The sequence below is a fragment of the Cajanus cajan genome, chromosome 1 (assembly GCF_000230855.2).
Source record: "Cajanus cajan strain Asha chromosome 1, NIPB_CcT2T_4, whole genome shotgun sequence".
NCBI lineage: Eukaryota > Viridiplantae > Streptophyta > Magnoliopsida > Fabales > Fabaceae > Cajanus > Cajanus cajan.
Window position 1 is genome coordinate 14,080,760 of NC_138517.1, and position 14,865 is coordinate 14,095,624.

Genomic DNA, 14,865 nt, shown 5'->3' on the forward strand with positions numbered 1-14,865 from the left:
CAGCGATCTTTGTATGGCTTGAAACAAGCCAGCAGACAATGGTATGCACGACTCTCCTCTTTTCTCATCTCTCATGGATACAAGCAATGTTCCGCAGATCACTCTTTGTTTTTAAAACATGGTTTCAACTCTCTTACTGCCCTACTAGTGTATGTAGACGATATAGTATTGGCAGGAAATGACATAGTGGAAATTTCAAACATCACTTGATTACTTGATCTCACCTTCAAGATCAAAGATTTGGGTAACTTGCGATTCTTCTTAGGATTTGAGGTTGCAAGATCTTCTGCTGGTATCAATATCTGTCAGAGAAAGTATGCCATTGATATTTTAAGTGATTCAGATATGCTTGGTTGCAAACCTGTTTCAACTCCTATTGATTACAATTCTAAACTTCATCAAGCTGCTGGCTCTCCTCTCTCTTCCACTGATGCTTCTTCTTTTCGAAAGCTCATTGGCCGACTTATATACCTCACGAATACTAGACCTGACATTACCTATGATGTGCAACATTTAAGCCAATATGTTTCTAATCCCACAACAGCACATAACCAAGCAGCACATCGAATTCTAAGGTACATTAAAGGTTCTCCTGGCACTGGTCTCTTCTTTCCTACTTCCAACATCTTACATCTTCAGGCTTTTAGCGACTCTGATTGGGCTGGCTGCCTAGATACTCGAAAATCCATTACTGGCTATTCGATTTATCTTGGTTCTTCTTTGATTTCATGGAAATCCAAAAAGCAAGCCACTATCTCTAGAAGCTCTTCTGAAGCTGAATATCGAGCGCTTGCAAGTACTGTTTGTGAATTACAGTGGTTGACATTCTTGCTCCAAGACTTTGCTGTTTCATTTACCAAGCCAGCTACTTTATACTGTGACAACAAATCTGCTCTTCATATCGCTGCAAATCCCGTGTTTCATGAGCGTACTAAACACATTGAAATTGATTGTCATATTGTTAGAGAAAAGGTTCAAAATGGTTTAGTCAAATTGCTTCCAATCTCTTCTGCCAATCAATTGGCTGATATATACACAAAAGCTCTTTCTCCTGCAGCTTTTAAATTCCTACATGTCAAGCTTGGAATGAATGATATTCATTCCAGCTTGAGGGGGGATCTTAACTAATAGTAGTTAGTTGATTAGCTTAGTTAGATAATTAACCATGATGGTTAACAGCCAGTTAGGTTGTATATAAAGATATGATGACTACCTTTGTATACATTACATGAATTCAGAATCAAATAACAGAATCAGTTTCTTCCCTATACTCTCTTTTCTTTTCAGATTCTTTGAGTCTCTTTTCTTCCGTCCATGGATTTTGCTATTGTTAAGACGATCCTTTAAATAGGCTTTCATCTTGGAATGCAACTCTCAGTTCTAATTGTTGTGAGTGGGTTGAAGTCGTGTGCAATAACGTAGCAGCCCACGTTGTACAGCTTCACCTCAACAATTCACCACCTACTTAATTTGGATGAATATTCATTCGATGAGGAACGTTTTAACGAAGCTGATGAAGTTTATTGGAGAGTTAAGACCTTGTTTGACTGATTTAAAGCATTTAAATTACTTGGACTTAAGAGGCAATGATATTGGAGGAGGTATGCCCATTCCTGATTTTCTGGGGACTATGATCTCCTTAATTAACTCATCTCAACATCTCCTTTGGGAGTTTCAAGTGGAAAAATCCCATTTCATATTGGAAATCTCTCCAATTTGCTCTACCTTGGCCTCGATAGTTCTTTTGGTGAACCCCTGTATGTTAAACATTTTAATTGGTTGTCAAGTCTTTCCAAGCTTCTATATCTTCACTTGGGAGCAGCAAATCTAATCCAAGTCACACTAGTGGAAAATCAGTTTTTTATGTTACCGTTTTCTTGTTGGTCATAAAAATATCCAACGTAAAAAATACGTGGTAGCATTTTTAATCTAAACTATTTTACGTCGGACTAAAGGAGGTCCGACGACGTAAAAATTAAAATCTTCGTCGGATATGAAGTATAGTCTAACATAGATTTCAATTTTTACATCAAATCGCTTTTAATTTCCTTGATCAAGTTGGTTCAAACTTCAATATATTGTTGACGTAGTGTCATTATTTAATGTTGTGAAAAGTAAAATTGTCATGTAACATTGAAGTTGACTTGATTTGCCCATTTGGCTACGAGCTCATGGCAGTTAGGTCTCAATTTTCCATCATGGATTCTGTCACAAAACAATCTGTATTATTTAGATATGTCTAATGTAGGAATTTTAGATTCTATCCCCACTTGGTTTTGGCGAACATTCTCTGAAGCTTCTTATGTAAACCTTTCTCACAATCATATCCACAGTAAGCTTGTGACTACATTAAGGAATCCATTATCAACCAATATTGTTGATCTAAGCACAAATCGTTTATGTGGTAAATTGCCCTATCTATCAAAGAATGTCGAATGGTTGAATATTTCAAGTAATTCATTCTCTGAACCCATGAATGATTTCTTGTGTAACAAACAATTCAAACAATTTGGATTAAAATTTCTCAATCTTGCATCAAATAATTTGTCAGGGGAAATACCTGATTGTTGGATAAAATGGCCAAATTTGATGGATGTAAATTTACAAAGCAACAATTTTGTTGGGAACTTACCCCCATCCATGGGCTCTTTAGCCAGGTTAGAGTCTTGCAACATTCGTAACAACTCACTCTCAGGAATATTTCCTGCCTTTTTGAAGAAGATAAACCAATTGATATCCTTGGATCTTGGGGAAAATAACTTTTCAGGTAATATTCCAACATGGATTGGAGAAAGGCTTTTAAATATTAAAATTCTCCGCCTTCGATCAAACAAATTTTTAGGTCATATTCCAAATGAAATATGTGACATGATTTTTCTTCAGGATTTGGACCTTGCACAAAATAGTTTGTCTGGAAATATACAAAGTTGCTTTAACCACATAAGTGCCATGTTTCAAAAGAACTAAAGTACAGATTTATTCATATATGAAAAGGACATCAATATGGGATTTAGTAGTGTAATCAGTATATTTTTAGGCATAAAAGGAAGTGTTTTAGAGTACAAAAGTATTCTTGGCTTGGTGACAAATATTGATCTTTCTAATAATAATTTATCCAGAAGGATAACTAGAGAAATCACATATCTAGATGGTTTGATTTATTTAAATTTGTCCAAGAATCAATTGATTGGCCAAATTCCGCCAAGTGTAGGCAACATGAGATCATTAGAATCCATGGATATCTCAAAGAATCAACTTTCGGGAGAAATCCCTCCAACCATAGCAAACTTGAGCTTTCTCAACGAGCTAGACGTGTCTTATAATCATTTGAAGGGTTAAATTCCAACAGGCACTTAGATTCAAAGCTTTGAAGCATCCAATTTTGTTGGCAATAATTTGTGCGGTCCTCCTTTACTTGTTCCAATAAGCAAACTTCTGGTGTTAAATGCATTAGAACAGAGGATGGCGGGCATGAAGTGAATTGGTTCTTTGTGAGTATGACACTTGGATTTGTTGTGGGATTTTGTGTTGTTGTTGCACCTTTGTTCATTTATAAATCATGGAGATATGTCTATTTCTGTTTCCTTGATGACATGTGGTACAAAATGCAATCCTATTGGTGATAGTTGGTTTTGTAATGTAACATTGCTATTAGTATTTTATATGTTGTTGGAAGTAAAATTGTAAAAGAATTTCAACTTTGTGAGCAACTTCTTCTTATTTTAGACTTCATCTATATAGTATGTTGATGAAACATCTTAATTGAAGTGGCTACATTTCTTATGAGGATAGAACTTTGTAATATCTTACAATTGAAATGGTTCTAGATTAGCGTTAGAATTGAATTTGGAATTAGCTTTCAGATACATCAAGACATGCTTATCTCAAATTTCGTGGTGATATAAAAGACTACAAATTTCTTTCATGATGCCAAGGTTAAAGCTCTTTGTAAACTCGTCATTTTAAGTTTAGCCTTTTTTAACTTCGTCTCTATTTTTTTTATTTAATTTATTTTGAGATTTTTAATGAAAAGGAGAATAGAAAAAGAGGTCCCCAAGTTTGTCTTGGAAGAAAAGATTTTTTATACCAACATTTGTTGATTTGATGGGTGTTGTGGATGGTCTTCAAACCTCAAAAGCATGAGTACAAAATTTGGATTTGATAAAACAAGAGCAGTCAAAGTCTCGAAGGAGACTAAACCAAGAAAAAAAATTGTGGTGGTTGTTTTCGATGCAAGTTTGATAAAGTTGAGCAAACTCGAATTTCTATGGGCATGCAGGATGCGTGAAGGAATGAGGATTTTTAGGGTCACTACAAAAAAAATGTGTGATTTGTGGCAGTTATTAACCGAATCGTCGGTGGAAGAAAACTGTTTGTGGCGTCAATCACTTTGTGGCGGTTGTATAACCGTCACAAAATGAATTTTAATATTACTTGTTTTACAATTTATTACGGTTTAAAACCGCCATAAAATTTATCTAAATTTTTCTTTATTTAACATTTCTAGCGGTTTGAAACCGCCACAAAATTGCATTTTTTTTTTTTTTAACTTTTCTCACATTGGTAGCGTTTCCATCCATTTCATGTCATCTTCTGAATCACCATCTTGATGCCCATTTTGAGAACTAATATCTACGAGATTCACCACTTTATCTGATTGGGTAACAATCTAAATTTTCACAACTGCTTCAGCAGCACGCCCTGTAAGAAACTAAACCCAGCTTTCATCTTTCACCAAGCTATCAACTTATCATTTCTCTCTCCCTGTGCATTATCCTGATGACTTGAATGATATAGCCGAATGTTAGAGCACAATACAGAAAGGGTAACCCCTAGAGCTTCCCTCACCTGTTGTACAGACAAATTGAAACAGGTCAGAACCATAAACAAAAAATAAAACTTGCACCCACTTTTATATTCATATTACTTCACCCAAAAAACAGATCCAGAGTCAATTTATTTATACCACTGACACACTTTCAACTTAAAATAGGGATGTATAGAGAAAAAATTGGAGATCTTATATTTTATATACAACTAAACCATGCGTTAGTCAATGAATTGACTGATTATTTTGATAAAATTTCTTGCAATTTTTGCACTATTTCCAATTTCATATACTTACTTGGGTTGATAAGTAGCATATATTACCAAGAACTTCCTTCAGAAGTGTATTGTGGAGCTGGATTTCAGCTACTGGCATTTTCTGTGGGGATATTTCTATAAGTGCAGCAGCCAAAAAAGTATATCGCTCGGCTGTTACAGTGGTAGCTACTGTTGGAGGTAAAGGTGTCATCAAAGAATCCAGAATTTTCTGTCTCAATAGAGGAACTGATGGAATCATGCCTAGGAAGGCAAGGGGTGACACATTGGAAGAGCCAAGAGGAATGGGCTAGACATGAAGGTTTGGGCCAGTCAAGGCCCAATGGGCCCGATGGGCTTGAAAGGCCCAAGATGAGCTTCTCATGGGCCATATTTGGTTTTAGCTATTTTTCTTATATCTTGTATATATCATGTTAGTATAGGTTTCCTATATTTTGGGTCTTGTATTTTGCTTGGCCATTGTATTTAGGCCATTAGAATAGGAATTTAGAAGGATTAACTAATAAAGCAAGAATTATAGAATGTTAATTACATTTAGGAGTAATTAAAGTTTCATTTGAGTCACATGTTTTATGCCAAAGGTGGCTACACATGTGTACATTCAAATAAACCCTAAATTACCTCTAAATGCAATTAAGAATCTAGAAGGAAGGGCTGCACATGGGTTAGGATAAGTGGACGTCCAATTTGAATTCAAATTCAAATTTGAATTCAAAATTGGCGCCACTTTTGAGTGCACATGTGATGGCTCCAAAGACTCCTTTGATCCGTGGCTTTAAATGCTTGACTCCTTCACTATTGTAAATACTTTGGAACCTTGAATGAGAATTTACTCTTTGATAATTCTCTCCTCCAAAGTCTCCTTTTGATCCTAGCTTCTACCCTACTTGAGATCTTCTCCTTGTAGAGCTAGGATTCCCACACCTTCTATCCAGAATAGATAGGTAAACCTTGGCTATACTTACCTCCTTCAAAGCTTCAAGTCCTTGCAACTCTTCAAGGATCCGAGAAGAGGTTTCATGAAGCATCCATGAGGTTTTCTTCAAGAAGAACCTCATCAAGTGGTATCTAGAGCTCAGTCTTCAAGAGATAAGTGCCTTATCTTTTGAGTGATTTTGTTTTTTTTTTTTTTGATCCGTGTTCATCTTTATGTCATTGTCACTTTTGAGTTGATTCTTTCCTAGATCTAATTGTGCCTAAAATTTGATAGATCTAGCTTTCGGATTGCTTGAATGATTCATATATGCTTCTTGATTTAATTGCTTTCCATGAATCATGCTCCAAAAATTATGCTTCTAGCTAGGAAAATTTAGCTTATGAACTTTTATTTTCTTGAGTCTTAATTGAAAATTTTCGGTCATTTGAACTGTTTGAGTCTTTTAAATTTTTGAATCCTATGTCTAGTGTCATGTGTAATCTTCAATTGTTCTTAATCCCTAGCTATGCTTGTTTTACTTTTTTGTGTTAATTGTTTCTGAATTTTCTGGATTTGACCGAATCAATTTGGTTTAGTGTGCTCCATAATTTTGATTTGCATTTGAGTTCATAAACTACTATTAGATCATTAGTAGTTTTCTTAGTTTTTTTTAGGTCTCCTTTGATTCAAAGTGTCTTCAAATTTTGTGCCAATTCCGTGAGTTTGAATTTAAGTATCATTTGGTTGCTAAAAATTTGTGTTTGGAAAATTTGAATTCAAATTTTAGTGTGCTTAAATCGGGGCATGTGAGTGAGAAAATCAAGTAAGAAAAGCATGTGCCATGTTCATCTCATTTAAACCTAATTTGAGTTGCATGTGTTTAAATTTCAAATCCGATTTTATTGCATTGACTTTTAAGTGGTGACCGAGAGTTTTGTGTTCAAAATTCAAAAGGATAAAAGGCATCTCCTATATATATATATATATATATATATTTTATATCAATTTTCTTTTTGAATTTTCTTTTGAACCTTTGATTTTATTTTATATATATATATATATATATATATATATATGCAAACATAATTTTCAAGTTAAAAGCCAAAAGGAGATTGTATTGTTTTGGTTTATGTTTCTCGGTTTGCTATTGTGTAGCTTGGAGTAACATACATTTTCAGCTTGCAAATTTTGAGTGTTTTTGATTTGTCATTCTAAATCTAGAACCTATCTAAGATCATTCCTTCTTGTGCTAGCCTTGTCATTTTCTTTGTTCATCTAAATTGTTTACTCTTCTACTCTACTCTTGTCTTGGTTATCTCTATATTATCTTGGCTGTTTTTGTCTAACCTTGAACTCAAAGTGTGGCCTAGTGTTGACCTAATCTATTTCAATAGAAACTAGTTCTACAAGGGTCATCAAAAGAGGACTAAGATAAGGTGGAGGAAAAGGTGACAAAGGAGATCATCTCGGGTGGCTACTAAACAATCACTAAACACTTCAAAAATTCTGGAAAAACTTGTGGGTGCTGCACTTTACCAAAGCCGTGAAGATCCATTGGAAGAAGATTTCAAAATTGTATTGATTTAAAAAAAAAAACAGAGTATTAGAGACTAAATTTCCATCACTAATTTGATTTTCCTTACAAAAGTGGTCTCTAATTCCATCACTAAACTCGGTGGCTGTTTTTGTGTCATTAAAAGCCACTTGTTTACTTTTCTGTCCAGCATTTGTTTTAATTGTAATTGGCCATTTTTGGTAGGGATGGCAAAGTGGGTCATGGCCCGCGGGCCGGCCCGTTGGCCAGCCAAAAATTGGCGGACTGGGCCAATCATTTCAACCCGCCAACCCGCCGAGCCAAATAGCGGGCTGGCCCGCCACAACCCGCCGGCCCGCATAATTTTTTTTAATTTAATTATTTTTATGTTTATTTTATTTTGATGTAGAAGATGAGGATGAAGATGATTAATTAATTGTATTAAACTTGTTTTGTAGAATAGCAAAAAATTTAGTTTATAAATAATTTGTAAGTTTATAATTTGGTTTCTATTTTGGTGTAAATGGACTAATTTCTATTTAATTTTGTTCTAAGTTTGTAATTTATTTTTGTTGAACATATATTATGTACAATATGCATGCATTTTTAATTTTCTATGGTTATATTTATTTATTTATAGCAAATTTTTTTTATTTGACCATAAAATATATTTTTTTTTTATTTTTTATTATTTTTTTTTTTGTAAGCGGGCTGGCCCGCTAGCCCATCCTTAGGCGGGGCGGGCCAGCATCTCCAGCCCGTTTTACATTGGCGGGCTGGCCCGTTTTTGGCGGGCCGGGCCAAAACGGGCCGGGCTGGCCCGTTTTGCCATCCCTAATTTTTGGAGTGTCTTGAAAGTGTCTTTGATACACAACCATCTCTCCTTAAGAACCCTAATTTTCGCTAGACTTGGTGGAAGTGGTCCTTGATTGGTCTTTGGTACCTCTCAAGCTTTTACCTTAGGGATCCGTTAGATAGTTTTTAATTTTTTGCAAAAATTATTTTGTCTTTAATTACTTGCTTCGTCTAGATTAATCATCACATCAAAAATCACAAAAATATTTTCATTGAAAAAGGTTTTTAGGTGAGGATTAACTACAAGGAGGATTAATAATTTTTACTTGAAGAGGCTTGGTTATTAAGTGGCTCTTAGTAGCTCACCTCCCTCCAAAGTTCAATTTGTATACTTAGTCCTCCAAGTACTTAGTTCAAACCTTCAAAAATTGCTTTTCAAAAGTCTTTTATAAAAGAAAACCTTTCACCTATAATGGAAGAATTTTCTACTCCTTATAGTAATAGCAATTCAAGTGCCTACAAGGATATTTCAAAGGTAGCACATGAATTAAGATCACTAAAAATTTGGAGAGAGCAAGAGGCCAAGCAAAGACTTAAAGAAAAACTTAAAAGAGAGGCCCAACTTGCACTCTTGGAGGAGGAAATTCGGATATTAAAGGACAAGGAAGAAAAACTTTTAGCAAAAGAAAAATTGAGAAAAACAAGAGAAAAAGAAAGAAAAGAGGCATTATTCTTAGGGGAGAGTAAGGAGAAAAATATTTCCTCTAAAGGACTTATGAATGAAGGTGCTTCCACTAGTCATGAAGTAGAGATTCTATAACAAAATATTTTAAAGAAAAATGAATCTCAACTTCAAGATGTAATGAAGGAGTGGACTACACTTAGTTCTACTTCTTGTGCTACTTCCTTGGAGGTGCCCAAGGAAGATAGCCTCCCTCTCTTTAGGACTCCTTCTACCTTAGTTATTCTAATAAAGCATCCAAATTTTGGAATATATTGTTTAATAGATACATCTTGTCATATTTCATATTCTATTTTTGATCTTATAAGAAGTTCTTCTTTATTTGAACTTAAATTGCATCCTTCTCTACAAGACAAAAATAGTTTATATGAATTCTTAAGACTTCACAAGACATTATCTTTTGACAAGTATCTAACAAGCAATATGATTCAAAATTGTTTAGGAAGTTTTCTTTTTGTAGTGTTTTTGAGAGCATGCCTAGAACACCATTTAGGGTACTTTAGGCAAGAAATTGTAGTTTTTAAAAATTATTCTTTCCATTGTATTAGTATTATTACATTTTTAGGATTTCCTGCTAGGTTGTGCTTAGAAGAAGAATCTATTTCCACTTTTAGGGAATTTAATTTTGTTAGGATAGATGGAAGAATTCCTCTTAGGATTCCTTTTAGGATACACCACCCATTTGCTTCAGATGCACATATCACCTCTAATACATGGTATTTTGTGCATGTAGGTGATGATTCCCATCATATGGATCCTCGTGATTTGAGAACAAATCCTTTTCAAGAGGGAGGGAATGATGGAATCATGCCTAGGAAGGCAAGGGGTGACACATTGGAAGAGCCAAGAGGAATGGGCTAGACATGAAGGTTTGGGTCAGTCAAGGCCCAATGGGCCCGATGGGCTTGAAAGGCCCAAGATGAGCTTCTCATGGGCCATATTTGGTTTTAGCTATTTTCCTTATATCTTGTATATATCATGTTAGTATAGGTTTCCTATATTTTGGGACTTGTATTTTGGACCATCTAGGATAGCATTTTAGGCTATAGGCTTATTAGGCCTAGTTTTGGGCTTCATGGGCCTTTGGGCTTTTGGTACCCAATATTGGGCTCATTTCAATTCTTGTAATTTTTCTTTTCCATTGTATTTGCTTGGCCATTGTATTTAGGCCATTAGAATAGGAATTTAGAAGGATTAAGTAATAAAGCAGGAATCGTAGAATGTTAATTACATTTAGGAGTAATTAGAGTTTCATTTGAGTCACATGTTTTGTGCCAAAGGTAGCTGCACATGTGTACATTCAAATGAACCCTAAATTACCTCTAAATGCAATTAAGAATCTAGAAGGAAGGGCTGCACATGGGTTAGGATAAGTGGACGTCCAATTTGAATTCAAAATTGGTGCCACTTTTGAGTGCACATCAGCACATGTGATGGCTCCAAAGACTCCTTTGATCCGTGGCTTTAAATGCTTGACTCCTTCACTATTGTAAATACTTTGGAACCTTGAATGAGAATTTACTCTTTGATAATTCTCTCCTCCGAAGTCTCCTTTTGATCCTAGCTTCTACCCTACTTGAGATCTTCTCCTTGTAGAGCTAGGATTCCCACACCTTCTATCCGGAATAGATAGGTGAACCTTGGATACACTTACCTCTTCTTCAATTCTTCCAAGGATCCGAGAAGAGGTTTCATGAAGCATCCATGAGGTTTTCTTCAAGAAGAACCTCATCAGGAACTCTTGTTCCATACTTTCCTTTACTGGTAACTGCATATTGTATGCAAGATGCCCACTCAGAAACAGATTTGGTAGGAAAAAAGGGTAGTGGTGTCTATAAATTCGGTTAAAATGTCTTATAATAAGAAATGGAAGGAGTACCACAGAATTATCACATCACTAGTACTAAATACAACTAGATATCATACTGATACACATCCATCAATATCTAAAACTGAATATATCTCTAACTAAAAATCACTAATCAAGAAATTATATAATACCAAATCAACAGCAAAGTTCAGATGCTCATCCCAGAACTCCTTTTCAATACATTAAAGCAACATGAAACTAGCTGATCAAATCCTCAAGTTGAAATTCCAAAAGAGCATATTGCAGGGAAAAGAATTTCTGTACAGCTTATATCTAAAGAAAATTTTAGATATTCAACCATGGTAATACTAATAACAAAATTGAACATCGGTACTTAACAACATGAACATCAATTGAAACAACTATAAGATCCTGCAGAAACAATTTTTTCTCAGGATAGAAGCATCTCATGTTTTTCACTTTTGCTCCATAGAACCTATAAATGATGGTGTTGAGAACTTACTTTCTAAGGCATTCATCATAATTTTTTATAACGAAAATTGAAAGCTATGCACAAACATTAAGAAAAAATTACGTATAGCTCTGTTATCGTCTGAAATTGTTTACTCAAGTCATCTGAGAAAGGATAACGATTTGCTCCAAAAGCATCACATATTTTCAGAATTTTACTTTTAACTCTCTCTCCATAATAAAAGACAACAAATACATTTTTATGAACCTGTAAAAAGGGGACTATGTCTTTATTGACCATAAAACACTAAGATAGTAGAAATGACCAGTAGCAATAGAAGAGTAAATTTCCAGAATCAGAAAAGATAATTATATATAGAAATAAGTCAAAACAACATCTTCTTTCATCTAAGTTCGCAGCTTTTTTTAAAAAAAGGAGGAACTGCGATGATCTAGTGCTCATATTACTTATCTAAATTTCTGCAAGAGGTTAAAGATTTAACTTTAAAAATTTAATTAAAGAAGATATTAGAATTTAATCATTTCGTGATTTATGCCAAAGCTTCATATCACGATAAGGTAGAAGAAAAATCTGTAATAGTCTGGTTTTATCATCATAGAAACTAACTAGACCTAGCTTAGCTAGTTAATTGTACACTCGTGACCAAATAGCTGTTCCACTTGAAAGAGAGGCAGTTAATATACCTTTTGAGAGAAGATTAAATTTTCAGTACTCTTGCACCTTTTATGCTTTTATGATTAGTATTTTTTTTTAGTAGAAAAGACTAAAACCATAGAGGCCTCAATGACTACTAATTAAAACCACTCCATTATTTAAATGATAAACATACTCAAGTTTAATTAGATTTCACTAGGAAAATGATAAACCTGAACCTGGAATGCTTTTGCAAAATGGAACTTCACTACTACAGGAAACAGTGTGATTTTCAGCCTTGCCCTCTAATTCCCCTTCAAACTGGTCATTGATATCAACATGACAATTGCCTTCTGAAAAAGTCACAGTTCCATCCCCCACAGAGGAATGATTATAAAGGCATGCCTTGTCCATGTAACCACCATTACTATTTCCCTCTAATCGAAATTCCTCATTGTTGTAACTAAGCTCCAAATTGCCATGTTGATTTTCCGTTTCTGCTGTCATGACAATCTTTCAGACGAAGAATCAGAATCATTCTGAGTCTGGGACGAGGAACGGATTCCATATGGATTTATGAATTCTGCAAAAACAACTAGGTTTTAGGGTGTTCTATTCTCCCACATTAGCGAATGACACGCACCACTCAACCAAATTGATATTTCCAGAAATCACTAAATCATATATTTCTGACATAAATTAACGATTAACATTTGCATCCACTAGAACATAATTCCTACATAAACTCCTAAATACTGAATATAGTATGCAATTGAATTGTGATTGACAAAACCAAACACAAGAATTCAAATCCTGGTGATCAATTACGCGATTCAAATATATAAACTGAAAAAAAGAAAAAAAATAACATAAAAAAAACACTAAAAAAATCCAAATCCAATTCAAGAATAGCAACAGCAGAGTAGAAAAATCATAATACATTAACTAACTAACTGTTGAGGTCTCCGTTACTTCGAACGGAGTGTCATCACTAATCACTAATCAGTGGTCAATTACCAGCACATGCAAATTGAGCATTAGCACCAAACAATTGAATTGAATTCGAATAGTGAGAGAGGCTTTGGTGTTAGGAATATATGCAGAAGAGACGCAAGAAGTGGAGGAGGCTGAAACAGATATTCTGAGTGTTACTGTAAGATACTTTAATCAAACTAATTCATACCAGCAGGTAAGATACTTTAATCAAACTGTAAGATACTTTGAAACAGAATGAAAATCATGAAAAAACTATTTTAATAAGTAACAACAATCAAAATCTAAGTTTATATATGCTATGCTGTCAGAAATTAATTGGAAAATCTAGAAGTTCTAACAAAGCAGGACAACAAACTAATAGAGAATTGTTTCCTGCTTATGTCGGCAATGCTCATTTATCTATATGAAAAAGAAAAAAAAAATATAGAGCTCAAAAATATCTAGAAACAGTTATCCATTTTTCATGTATTTGATCTAAGTAATGTTTTCCAAATCAAACTAATTATTGAACCGGTCAAGGCATTGGGTTTCCAAAATCTGAGAATAGGATGTTTTTATGCATATCTAGTACTTGCATGAAGATGATAACTCTTATTAAACATTACCTGGTGTGCATTACTGCACAGCCTACCACTTTCCATTGTATGTATTTCCATTTTCATTCACAGTATTGAAATTTAGAAACAAAGGTCGTTAGGGATTTCACAAATTGGAAACGCGAAGAGAAAGAGAGAGAGGGTTACCGATTGAGATTGCGGTGATTTTGGCGCGGAAGTGAATGCCTGCGGTGCTTTGTTCTTCCTACCTGGGAGGAGTTTGCGGAAATGAGGGTTTTGCGAAAATCAAAAGCAAAAAGTTGAAATTGAAACGTACCAAGCTTGCGAGAAGCTGGCGTGTGCTTCACTCTCGCCATGGGATTCAGTGGAAGAAGAAAACTAAACGAATCGAAGCTTCACTCTTCTGCGCGAATTGGTTTTCTCCAGTTTCTCCTCTTGCTCTTGCATGTTGTTTCCGATTGTTAGTGAAATTGTGAATTTTTCAAAAGGGAAGTTACTCGCACAGTTAGGAAAGGGACTTCGTTTTAAAAATGTTTTTCTTTTAAGTTTAATTTTAATAAAAATATTTATTGAACGTTTTTTAAAACTGCCAGAAAGTGCCAATACCTGTAACACTTACCTTTCCTGCGATTTCAAACCGCCAAAAAGTATCAATAATTTATTACTATTACCAACCTTGCAACAAATGTAACATTTTTTGATAGTTTATAAAAATTGCAAAAAAAAAAAACAATAATAATTACCTATTCTTTTGTAGTGGGTTAAGGGAATGAGGAGGGTATGAAGAATTCTCCTTATCTTTGTTGGTGATTCTTATCAGGAATAGGTCTTATTTTTTTTGTTTTCTTTATAAAGTCCTTCTATCTCCTTGCACAAGGAATTTCCTCTGCTTTCCTAATTTTTAGTACATATATTTCAGTGTTCTTTTATTTTTGTTGTTGGTACCTATCAACTTGGCAAAAATACATGGACAAGGAATAATTCATGGGGACTTAACACTAAGTAACAGTTTCTTTGATGCTCACAAATATATTAAAATTTGTGATTTTGGACTTGGTAAGATCCTGATTCGTTACTTGTTTATTTTCTTTCTCTTAATGTATATTCCCAATATTTACTCTATCTAGCTAATTGTAACAATGGATACCTTCAATATGTCTGATCGTTGCTCAAGAAATGATGATCAGAATTCTTCATAGACCAAGAAGTATGTAGGCTAGTAAGTTTTCCAATTTTGATTGTAAAGTTTGTTTATCAATGTTGCATTTCTATATTTGTGATTAAGA

The 14,865-nt window shown here is 34.4% G+C and overlaps 1 protein-coding gene and 1 pseudogene across 3 annotated transcripts; one reads left to right on the forward strand and one right to left on the reverse strand.

The window, feature by feature from the left end:
- Window positions 1–2,148: 2,148 nt before the first annotated feature.
- On the forward strand, window positions 2,149–3,372 carry LOC109818093 (receptor-like protein EIX2; annotated as a pseudogene).
- Window positions 3,373–4,521: 1,149 nt separating this feature from the next.
- Window positions 4,522–14,105, reverse strand: LOC109818092 (uncharacterized). 3 transcript variants are annotated; one of them, XM_083075457.1, is made up of 4 exons: window positions 13,896–14,105; window positions 13,766–13,823; window positions 12,260–12,609; window positions 4,522–4,848 (listed from the first exon to the last, which is right to left on the reverse strand). In XM_083075457.1, exons 3-4 carry the CDS (start codon window positions 12,531–12,533, stop codon window positions 4,805–4,807), a joined length of 318 nt encoding a protein of 105 aa, XP_082931583.1. In that variant the 5' UTR covers window positions 12,534–12,609; window positions 13,766–13,823; window positions 13,896–14,105; the 3' UTR covers window positions 4,522–4,804. The 3 variants fall into 3 exon arrangements, 2 of the variants coding, with proteins under 2 accessions (XP_082931583.1, XP_082931581.1); XM_083075455.1 differs by having other exon boundaries at window positions 13,766–13,827; XR_002241406.3 differs by having other exon boundaries at window positions 4,525–4,848; window positions 12,266–12,609; window positions 13,766–13,827; window positions 13,896–14,096.
- Window positions 14,106–14,865: the final 760 nt, after the last annotated feature.